Below are 12,388 nucleotides of genomic sequence, written 5' to 3' on the forward strand. Positions count from 1 at the left end.
TCTTCATTAGTGGTGTTTTTTTTTTTTCTTTTTATAAACTAGGCTAGTAGGCAACTTAAATGTTTGATCAATTGTCTCCAGACCATTTTCTTACCATCATTTCCCTCTATATAATAGACTCCCTTTGTAACTAGCCATAAGCTTTCCTAAAGCCTATTATAGGTTCTTTTTTCTACCTCTTGTGTTCTATAGCTATTCTTGTTTTCAGAGTGGATAGAGGACATAGACGACGACTTCTTCTTTTTCTTCTTCTTTTGGAAATGTTAATGAAAGTTCTGTTTTGTTTCCCTAGATGGGGCTGCTCTGTACATGGCATGTCTGCCATAAAGTTTAAATCTTATAATTTAGTTCTCTGCCGGTTTCTAACCTTGCAGTTTCTGCATTTCCACATGCTTCTCTTTTGGTACCATTGTATTTCTCTCCATGCCTTAAAGAGTATGTTGATTAATTTAGAAATTAGTAGCATTTTTCTAATGGCCTGTTACAGCTTTATATATTAATGTGGGTTTGAATTACTTGACTTCAAATATTCCATCAAAGTGAGTGATTTTTTTTTTTTGCAGGCTTATGTTTCTAAAACTTATTTTGTAACTTATCATTTCAAAAGTAAGTACTACAGGAAGAAACTGTAATTTTTTTTCTTGAATGTTCGTAATTTCCCCAAATAAGCATCCATGGTATCCTCTAGTAGTTGAATGGATAAACTGGCACATTCATACAATGAGATAGTATGTGGCAATAAAAAAGAATGATTTAGGGGCGCCTGGGTGGCTCGGTCGGTTAAGCGTCCGACTTCAGCTCAGGTCATGATCTCGCGGTCTGTGAGTTCAAGCCCCGCGTCGGGCTCTGTGCTGACCGCTCAGAGCCTGGAGCCTGTTTCAGATTCTGTGTCTCCCTCTCTCTGTGACCCTCCCCCATTCATGCTCTGTCTCTCTGTCTCAAAAATAAATAAACGTTAAAAAAAATTTTTTAAAGAAAAAGAATGATTTATAAATCCACAAAAAGACATGAATGAATCTTAGTTATGTATGTATGACTAAATTTCAAAAGCCAGTCTGAAGAAGTTACTGTATGATTCTACCTATGTAACATCCTGGAAAAGACAGCAATAGAGATACTAAAAAGATCAGTTATTGTCCAGGGGATTGAGAGAGGAGGGATGAATAGAGGGATGTCAGAGGATTCTGAGGTCAGTAAAACTATTCTGTATGACACTGTAACAGTGGGCAAATATGCTTTTGTCAGAAGCCATAGAACTGTACAACACAAAAGGTAGACTTTGATTAATAATGATGTATCAATATTGGTTCATTATGTGTAACAAACATACCACAGTAATGCAAGGTATTAATAACAGGAACTATATGTGGGTTGGAGTGGGGGTGTGGAGGAGAATGTATGAAAACTGTACTTTCAGTGCAATTTTTCTGTAAACCTAAATTCTGTAAAGTAAAACTTATTAAATATATCCATACCTGATAGAGTTCATAAATATGACTATACAAAGTAATTAAATAGCCATAGGTAATATTTAAGTAACAAAATAATAACTTATATGGAAATATGTTTCTTTTTTATTGTTGACAATTTGGTCTTTGTTCTGCCTTTTAAGAAAAATCTGTTTGGAATACCTCCAATCAGTCCTGTTCCTGTATTTATTTTTCTTTTTGGTTTTTTCTATTAGGTGTACTAGCCCTATCTTGGTACCCACCTGGTACAAATGATGAAAATGGAGAAAATACTGATGATTTGGTACCAACTATTTTGGATAAAGCTCATAAATATAATCTGAAGGTATTTAATTTATTTGTTATTGAGATAAAATTGACATATTAATTTCAGGTGTTCAGCATATAATGATTTGATGTGTTTATTTTGTGAAGTGATCATCAAAATAATTCTAGTTAACATTTATTACCACACAATTAGAAATTATTTTTTCTTGTGATAAGAATTTTTAGATCTATTCTCTTAGCAGCTTTCAAATATGTAATACAACATTAATTATAGTCACCGTGCTGTACATTATATACCTAGGTCTTTTTTATTTTGTGACTAGAAGTTTGTACCTTTTAACCATCTTCACCCATTTTACCCCTCCTCACAGCCACCTCAGGCCAACCACACATTTGTTCTCTGTATCTATGAGGTTGTTTTGTTTTGTTTTTAAGATTCCACATTTAAGTGCGATCATAGGGTATTTGTCTTTCTCTGATAGACTTAATTCACATAGCATAATGTCCTCAAGGTCCATCCATGTTGTAGCAGATGGCAAGATTTCCTTCTTTTTGTGGCTGAATAATATTCAACCAACTCTTTGGTGCTGAATATCAGCACCATTTTCCAACAGTATTTGCTTACTTCATGTTCTTTGCCACATTTTGGTAATTCTTGCAATATTTCAAACTTTTGCATTATATTTATTAAGGTAATCTGTGATGAGTGGTTATGACTTGCTGGAAGATGAAATGATGGCTAGCACTTTTTAGCAGTAAAGTATTTTTTAATTAAGACACATTGTTTTTTTTAGACATAATGCTGTTGCAAATGTAACAGACTACACTGTATGTAGTGTAAGCATAACTTTTTTATGCACTGGGAAGCCAAAAAATTCATTTGAGTCACTTTTTTGCAATATTCACTTTATTGAACTAGTCTGGAACCAAACCTATAATGTCTCTGATATGCTTGTAATGATGAAATAAGCATAAGTATTTTTTCAAACTTGTTTTTGTTTCCTTTGGATAAATACCAGAAAGGAAATTGCTGGGTCATATGGTAGTTTTATGTTTAATTTTTTTAAAAAACTTCCATAGTGTTTTCCATAGCAGCTGAATCAATTTATATTCCCACCAACAGTGCACAAGGGTTCCCTTTTCTCCACATCCTCTACATTACTTGTTATTTCCTATCTTTTTGATAATAGCCATTCTAACAGGTATAAGATATACCTCTTTGTGGTTTCATTTGCATTTCCCCGTTAAGTGGTGGTGATGAGCACCTTTTCATGTACCTATTGGCTGTCTGGATATCTTAGAAAAAATGTTAAGAACTTTAATTGGATTGTGTGTTTTTAAAATTTATATTGGATATTAACTCCCTATCAGATATATGATATGCAAATATTTTCTCCCAGTTGCTAGGTTGCCTTTCACTTTGCTGTGCAGAACCTTTTTAGTTTGCTGTAGTCCCACTTGTTTGTTTTTGCTTTTGTTGCCTTTGCTTTTGGTGTCAAATCCAAAAAAAAATCATCGCTAAGCTCTGTGTCAAGGACCTTGCCACCTATGTTATCTTCCAGTTTCTAAATTTATAAGATTTTAATCCATTTTTGGTTAATTTTTTGTATGTTTCAGTTTTTTGCATGTAGCTGTCCAGTGTTTCCAGCACCATTTATTGAAGAGACTGGCCTTTCTCCATTGTGTGTTCTTGTCTCCTTTGTTGAAGATTAATTGGCCATATCTGTGTGGGTTTGGGGGGAGGAAGCTTTCTGTTCTGTTTGTTCCATTGATTTATATCTCTGGTTTTGATCTTGCCAGTACCAACCACATTGTTTTGATTACTGTAGCTTTGTAATACAATTTGAAATTAGGGACCTTGATACTTTGAGGTTTCTTTTTCGTTCTCTGTTTTGGTTCTCTTGTGGTTCCATACAAATTTTAGGACTATTTGTTCCATTTCTGTTGAAAATGCCATTGGAATATTCCTAGGGATGGGATTTAATCTATAAATTGCTTTGTATAGTATGCATGTTTTAACAATATTAGTTCTTTCAGTTTATAAACATGGAGTATCTCTCCATTTGTGTCTTCCTCCGTTTCTCTCAATGTCTTCTATTCAGTGTCCAGATCTTTTACCTTCTTGGTTAAATTTATTTTTAGGTATTTTATTATTTTTGATGCAGTTGTAAATGGGATTTTCTTAATTTCTCTTTGTGATAGTTCATTCTGAATTAACTTGTATCATTGAAAAAAATCTAAAAGTTTATTGAGCATATCTTTACATAGCATCAGATTTCACCCATTACTTCTAGTCAACCTTTGAGAAACAGCTGATTCTTATGATACTAAAATACAGTGGAGAGTTTACCCATTATCTATTGCTACATAACAAATTGCCGTAAAATTCTGCAGTTTAAAGGAACAAACATGTATTATCTCACACATTTTCTAAAAGTTGAGAATCTGGACGTGGCTGAACCTGGTGGGTCTGGTTCAGGGTCTCCCAAGAGGTTGTAGTCCGTTTCTTTGCTGGTGCTGCAGTTATCTGAAGGCTGTAGGATCCACTTCCGAGCTTCTTATGTAAAGGTTGACAGGCCTCAGTTCCTTTCAGCTATTGGAATGGGAGTTTTGGTTCTTCATCATGTAAGCCTTCCCACAGAATTACCTGAGTCCCCTTAACACATGGCAGCTAGTTTCCCCTTAGTGAATGATCTGAGACAGAGTCCAGTGTTTTCTTGACCTAATCTTAGAAGTGACTATCACTTTGACTTCTTCTATGGATTTATCTACTGGTAGACCAACTAAACAAGTACAGCATGAGAAAGATTTATAGACTGATCTCGCTAATGAAAATATATGCAAAATTCCTAAAGCAAAAATGCAGATAAGAAGTGTTCATTAGCAAGAAGCTAAAGAATGGTTTCAAGAGTATGAAATCTGAATTCAAATCTCTGCATTCAATCCTGACTCAACCACATAAGAACTATGTAACACTTATGCCTGAGTTCTCTCATCTTTCAAATGGAAAAAGAAAATCTGCAGAGTGGTTGGAAAGATTACATGAAGTAATATATGAAAAGTGCTCAGTGTCTGGCACAGAGTAAGCGCTATATGAATGTTAAGTAAATAAAGTTTACTGGAGATAAAATATGTCATAACAGATACTGAAATTTTGACTACATAAAAACTCAGTAATAAATCTTCTAATGCAAGTTTTTTAACTTGATAAATGAGGTATTCTACTAACCTATATCAAACATTTAATGGAAAAACAATGGTAAAACATGTTTATTAAGCCAAGATCAATCAAGAATGCCTTCTATCGTCAGTATTATTTAATAGTGATTGAATTCTGAACAAATCATTTTAACTAAAAGTGTTCCAAATAAAATTACCATTCTTTACAAGTGGAAAATACCTATAAAACTCATGAAAACTATCTAAAAACTATTATGTGTAAAGAGTCCAATAAGGTGGCCAAACCCAAAGAATATACAAGTCAAGAGGATTCTTGTATTATAGGGAAAAGAATGGAAAAAATGTACATTGAAAATAGCATAGCAGTAAATATACAAAGAAATCTTTGGCATTTTATGAAAGGATATAAAAGACTTGAATAAATGGAGAAACATGAATTAATTTTTTTTTTTTTTTTTTTTTTTAGTATTTCATGGGAGACAGAGAGACAGAGTGCAAGCAAGGAACGGACAGAGAGAGAGGGAGACACAAAATCTGAAGCAGGCTCCAGGCTCTGAGCTATCAGCACAGAGCCTGACGCAAGGCTTGAGCCCACGAAGTGTGGGATCATGACCCGGGCCGAAGTCAGACCCCTAACCGACTGAGCCACCCAGGCACCCCTGGAGAACATGAATTTATTGTGAAGAGTCAAAATTGCCAAGTGGCCATTCTTTCAAACATTTGTATTTTATATATTAATATAATTAATTTGTAAATTTAGTGCAATCCAAATGAAAAAATCTGATGAGATTTTATAGAACTTAACCACCTAATCCTAAAGTTTATAACTATGTTAGAAAAAAGTAAGACATAAAAAAATGTTTATTAACGAAGGGGAAAACTTGTTTTTCCAAATAACAAAATGTACTATAAAATGACAGATACTAGAAGTATGGCATTAGCATTACTATACAGAAAGAGATCAATGAAATGAAACAGTCCAAAAACAAAGCACTTTATGTGGAATTCTAGTATATAACTGAAGAATCATTTAGAATGAAGTATAAAAGGAATGTTTTTAATAATCTTGTCTTCCTGGTACTGGTTATTTTTTTTGCATTATTCACTCCACTGTTGTCCTTAAGCAGTAATTTTCATGTCTAATAATTCTTCTCAGGTTGTTCATTTTTCTTCAGGTTTATTCTTGTTTTTCTAAGGCAGTGTGTTAGCAAATCTTGATGAAAATGTGAATCAGTATCTTTTCACTAGAGACTAGTTACTCTGAATTTTCAGGTTGTTACCACTCTTAAAAATCACTGAGGGTTTTTATTTGCTCTGAAACTTCTTCCAGTTTATATATCCTAATTAAATACAGCTGGTTTGTCTGGTACAGGTAAATTATTTCCAAATAAAAAGAGGAAACTTAGTTTTAATACTTCTTTCACAGCTTAAGGATTTAGTAGTTTATTGTGGAGTAGAACTGGAACTCTAGGGAAATAGGCGGGAGCAACTAGATAGGCAAATTCTTTTTTCTGTCTTTTTTTGTTTGTTTTTAATTCCTGTCCATAAAGCCTTCTCCTACTTTATAACCCTAAAGCTCTTAAGGCAGCATCTCCTAAATAAGGTGACTGGGAAGAGCTGTCATTTGCCATGTCCCCTGTACCATTCAGTTAGCTTTCTTTGGCACTTGAAATCTGCAAATATACAGACCTTGCAAATTCTGGCACCAAGTCTGAAACTGGATAAGTGATATGATTTATTTTCTACAAAACAGGTCCAAGGGCCACTGTTCTTTCCCTATAACTATAGATATTATAATCCTGGGACATGAGAGGGAAGGGGCCTTCACAACCCAAGAAAGCTGGCTTTTTAGATTGTACTTTCAGAGTTTAAAGGTACACTGAGGGTGTTCTGATGAATGGGGATAGGTTTGGATTTCTCATGTTTAAAGCTTATTGTTTAGGTGAATGTGGCAAAGATGTCTAATTGCCAACATACTTAGTCTTTCTGCATCAGATTTTTTTTATTATTTTATAGTATTTTTTTAATTTAAATTTTAACATACTGTGCAATATTGGTTTCAGGAGTAGAATTCAGTGATTCATCACTTACACACAATACCCAGTGCTCATCACAACAGGTGCCCTTAGTACCTATCACCCATCTAGCCCAACTACCAACCTTTTCCCTCTGTCAAGCCATAGTTTGTTCTCTATCATTAAGAGTCTCTTGTGGTTTGTTTCCCTCCCTTCTCTTCCCCCCTTTCCCATATGCTCACCTGTTTCATTACTTAAATTCCACATATGAGTGAAATCATATGGTATTTGACTTTCTCTGATTGACATATTTCATTTGGCATAATACATTCTAGCTCGATCTACATTATTGAAAATGGCAAGATTTCATTCTTTTTGATGAATGAGTGATATTCCATTGTGTATGTATACCACATCTTTTTTATCCATTCATAAGTTGATGGACATTTGGGCTTTCTCTGTTGTGGGCTATTGTTGATAATGCTGCTATATAAACATTGGGGTGCATGTACCCCTTTGAATCTGTACTTTTGTATCTTTCGCATAAATACCTATTGTGCCATTGCTGGATTGTAGGGTAGTTCTATTTTTAGTTTCTTGAGGAACCTCCATGCTCTTCCTCAGAGTGGCCTCACCAGTGTGCATTCCTGCCGACAGTGCAAGAGGGTTCTCCTTTTTCTGCATCCTCACCAACACCAGTTGTTTCTTGTGTTGTTAATTTTAGCTATTCTGACATGTGCCAGATGGTATCTTATCATGGTTTTGATATGTATTTCCCTGATGATGACTGATATTGAGTATCTTTTCATGTGTCTGTTAGCCATCTGGATGTCTTCTTTGGAAAAGTGTTCATGTCTTCTACGTTATTTTGAGTTTGATAAGTTCTTTATATATTTTGGATACTAACCCTTTATTAGATATGTCATTTGCAAATATCTTCTCCCATTTTTTAATGAATATAATTTATTGTCAAATTGGCTTACATACAGCACCCAGTGCTCATCCCAACAAGTGCCCTCCTCAGTGCCCATCACCCATTTTCCCTCTCCCCCATTCCGCATTCACCCGTAGTTTGTTCTCTGTATTTAATAGTCTCTTGTGGTTTGCCTCCCTCCCTCTCTGTTTGTATCTTTTTTTTCCCCCTTCCCTTCCCCCATAGTCTTCTGTTCAGTTTCTCAAGACCCACATATGAGTGAAAATATATCTATCCTCTGACTGACTTATTTCACTCAGATAAAACCTTCCAGTTCCATCCACGTTGCTGCAAATGGCCAGATTTCATTCTTTCTCATTGCCAAATAGTATTCCATTGAATATATAAACCACATTTTCTTTATCCATTCATCAGTTGATGGACATTTAGGCTCTTTCCATAATTTGGCTGTTGTTCAAAGTGCTGCTGTAAACATTGGGGTACACAGGCCCTTATGCATCATCACTCCTGTATCCCTTGGGTAAATTCCTAGTATTGCTATTGCTGGGTTATAGGGTGGCTCTATTTTTAATCTTTTGAGGCACCTCCACACTATTTTCCAGAACGGCTGCACCAGTTTACATTCCCACCAACAGTGCAAGAGGGTTCCTGTTTTTGCACATCCTCGCCAGCATCTATAGTTACCTGATTTGTTCATTTTAGCCACTCTGACTGGTGTGAGGTGGTATATCAGTGTGGCTTTCATTTGTGTTTCCCGATGATGAGTGACATTGACCATCTTTTCATGTGTCTTTTGGCCATCTGGATGTCTTTAGAATTCTGCCCATTTCTTTGCTGGATTATTTGTTTTTCAGGTGTGGAGTTTGGTTAAGTTCTTTATAGATTTTGGATACTAGCCCTTTATCTGTCATTTGAAAATATCATTTCCCATTCTGTTTGTTGCCTTTTAGTTTTGTTGATGATTTCCTTTGCAGTGCAGAAACTTTGATGAGGTCCCAATAGTTCATTTTTTCATTTAATTCTCTTGCCTTTGGAGATATATCGAACAAGAAATTGCTGCGGCTGACATCAAAGAGGTAGCCTGCTTTCTCCTCTAGGGTTTTCATGGTTTCCTAACTCACATTTAGGTCTTTCATCCATTTTGAGTTTATTTTTGTGCATGGTGTAAGAAGGTGGGCTAGTTTCATTTTTCTGAATGTTGCTGTCTAGTTCTCCCAGCACCATTTGCTAAAGACACTGTCTTTTTTCCATTGGATGCTCTTTCCTGCTTTGTCAGAGATTAGTTGGCCATACATTTGTGGGTCCAATTCTGGGTTCTGTTACATTGGTCTATATGTCTATTTTTGTGCCAATACCATACTGTGTTGATGATTACAGCTTTGTAGTAGAGGCTAAAGTCTGGGATTGTGATGCCTCCTACTTTGGTTTTCTTCTTCAATACTACTTTGGCTATTTGGGGTCTTTTGTGGTTCTATACAAATTTTAGGATTGTTCATTCTAGCTTTGAGAAGAATCCCTGTGCAATTTTGATTGGGATTGCATTGAATGTGTCGATTGCTTTGGGTAGTATTGACAAATATTAACAATATTAACACACATTAATATACAAATATAATAACAAATATTAATATACAAATATATTATTAACAAATACTTACAATATTTATTCTTCCAATCCAGGAGCATGGAATGTTTTTCCATTTCTTTGTGTCTTCTTCAGTTTCCTTCATGTTCATGAACTTCCTATAGTTTTCAGCATACAGGTCTTTTACATCTTTGGTTAGGTTTATTCCTAAGTATTTTATGGTTCTTGGCTCAGTTGTAAATGGGATTGTTTATTTCTCTTTCTGTTGCTTCATTATTGGTGTATAAAAATGCAACCGATTTCTGTACATTGATTTTGTACCCTGCAACTTTACTGAATTCATGTATCAGTTCTAGGAGTCTTTTGGTGGAGTCTTTGGGGTTTTCCATGTAGAGTATTGTGTTGTCTGCAAAAAGTGAAAATTTGACTTCTTTGCCAATTTTGATGCCTTTTATTTCCTTTTGTTGTCTGATTGCTGATGCTAGAACTTCCAACACTATGTTAAACAACAGTGGTGAGAGTGGACATCCCTGTTATGTTCCTGATCTCAGGGAGAAAGCTCTGTTTTTCCCCATTGAGGATGATATTAGCTGTGGGCTTTTCATACATGGCTTTTATGATGTTAAGTATGTTCCTTTCTTGATGGTTTCTATTAAGAAAGGATGTTGTATTTTGTCAAATGCTTTTTCTGCATCTATTGACACATCAGGGATATTGGCCTGGAGTTCTCCTTTTTCGTGGTGTCTCTGTCTGGTTTAGGCATCAAGGTAATGCTGTTTTTCTTCCATTTTTATTTTGTGGAACAATTTGAGATGGATGGGTACTAACTCTGCTTTAAATGTCTGGTAGAATTTTCCAGGGAAGCCATCTGATCCAGGGCCCTTATTTGTTGGGAGATTTTTGATAACTGATTCAATTTCTTCATTAGTTTGGGGTCTGTTCAAATTTTCTCTTTCTTCCTGTTTGAGTTTTGGTAGTGTGTGGGTGTCTTGGAATTTGTCCATTTCTTCCAGGTTGTCCTGTTTGTTGGCATATAATTTTTCAAAGTATTCTCTGATAATTTCTTGTATTTCTGAGGGATTGGCTGTGATAAATCCATTTTCATTTGTGATTTTATCTATTTGGGTCTTCTCTCTTTTTGAGAAGTCTGGCTAGGGGTTATCAATTTTGTTTATTTCTTCAAAAAACCAACTCTCAGCTTCATTGATCTGTTCTACTATTTTATTTTTATTTTTATTTCTATTTTTGGATTCTATATTGTTTATTTCTGCTCTGATCTTTATTATTTCCCTTCTGCTGGGTTTGGGGTTTTTTTGTTGTCCTGCTTCTAGTTCCTTCTGGTGTGCTGTTAGATTTTGTATTTGGGATTTTTCTTGTTTCTTGAGGTAGGCCTGGATTGCAATGTATTTTCCTCTTAGGACTACTTTTGCTGCATCCCAAAGGGTTTGGATTGTTGTGTTTTCATTTTCATTTGTTTCCATATATTTTTTTAATTCCTTGTTTAATTGCCTGGTTGACCCATTCATTCTTTAGTAGGATGTCCTTTAACCTCCATGCGTTTGGAGGTTTTCCAAACTTTTTCCCGTGGTTGATTTCAGGTTTCTTAGCATTGTGATCTAAAAGTGCATGGTATGATCTCAGTTCTTTTGTATTTATTGAGGGCTGTTTTGTGAACCAGTATGTGATCTATCTTGGAGAATGTTCCATGTGCACTCAAGAAGAATGTTTATTCTGCTGCTTTTGGACGAAAAGTTCTAAATTTATCTGTCAAGTCCATCTGCTCCAGTGTATCATTCACGACCATTGTTTCTTATTGATTTTCTGTCTAGATGATCTGTCCATTGTTGTAAGTGGAGTATTAAAGTCCCCTGCATTTACCACATTCCCACATTCTTACCAATAAGATTGCTTAGGTTTGTGATTCATTGTTTTATATATTTGAGTGTTACTGAATTCGGTGCATAAACATTTCTAATTGTTAGCTCTTCTTGATGGATAGACTGTGCCTTTCTTCATCTCTTGTTACAGCCTTCAATGTAAAGTCCAGTTTGTCTGATATAAGTTTGGCTACTCCAGCTTTCTTGATAGTTCTGCATCCCTTCACTTTCAATCTGAAGGTGCCCTCAGGTCTAAAATGAGTCTCTTATAGACAGAGAATAGAATGGGTCTTGTTTTTTTATGCATTCTGATACCCTATGTCTTTTGATTGGAACATTTAGTCCATTTACATTCAGTGTTATTAATGAAAAATATGCGTTTAGAGTCATGTTATCTGTAGGTTTCATGCTTGTAGTGGTGTCTCTGGTCCTTTGTGGTCTTTGCAGTACTCACAGAGTCCCCCTTAGGATCTCTTGTATGGCTGGTTTAGTCCTGATGAATTCCTTCAGTTTTTGTTTGTTTGGGAAAACCTTTATCTGTCCTTCTATTCTGAATGACAGGCTTGCTGGATAAAGGGTTCTTGGCTGCATATTTCTTATTCATCACTTTGAAAATTTCCTGCCACTCCTTTCTGTCAATTTTCAGTAGATAGATCTGCTACTGCCCTTATGTGTCTGTCTATCCTTACAGGTTAAGGCCCATTTATCCCCAGCTGCTTTCAGAGTTCTCTCTTTATCTTTGTATTTTGCCAGTTTCACTCTGATATGTCTTGCAAAAGATCAATTCAAATTACGTCTGAAGGGAGTTCTCTGTGCCTCCTGGATTTCAACATCTGTTTGCTTCCCCAGATTGGGGAAGTTCTCAGCTATGATTTGTTCAAGCACATCTTAGGCCCCCTTCTCTCTCTCTCTCTCTCTCTCTTTCTTCTTCTTCTTCTTCTTCTTCTTCTTCTTCTTCTTCTTCTTCTTCTTCTTCTGGAACTCCTGCGATATGGATGTTGTTCTGTTTCATTGAGTCACTTAGTTCTCTAATTCTCCTTTGTGATCCAGAATTTTTTTCA

At 35.4% G+C, this 12,388-nt stretch overlaps 1 protein-coding gene across 2 annotated transcripts in view; it reads left to right on the forward strand.

Moving 5' to 3' along the window:
• Positions 1-12,388, forward strand: part of MANEA (mannosidase endo-alpha) — a 66,244-nt gene that overhangs the window by 35,035 nt on the left and 18,821 nt on the right. For both annotated transcript variants that reach the window (XM_060616209.3, XM_060616210.3), the window contains exon 3: positions 1,685-1,794. In XM_060616209.3, coding sequence (XP_060472192.1) covers positions 1,685-1,794 — 110 coding nt within the window. The remainder of the gene's footprint in view (positions 1-1,684; positions 1,795-12,388) is intronic.

This window comes from Panthera onca, chromosome B2 (genome assembly GCF_046562875.1).
Source record: "Panthera onca isolate mPanOnc1 chromosome B2, mPanOnc1 haplotype 2, whole genome shotgun sequence".
In the NCBI taxonomy this organism is placed as follows: Eukaryota; Metazoa; Chordata; class Mammalia; order Carnivora; family Felidae; genus Panthera; species Panthera onca.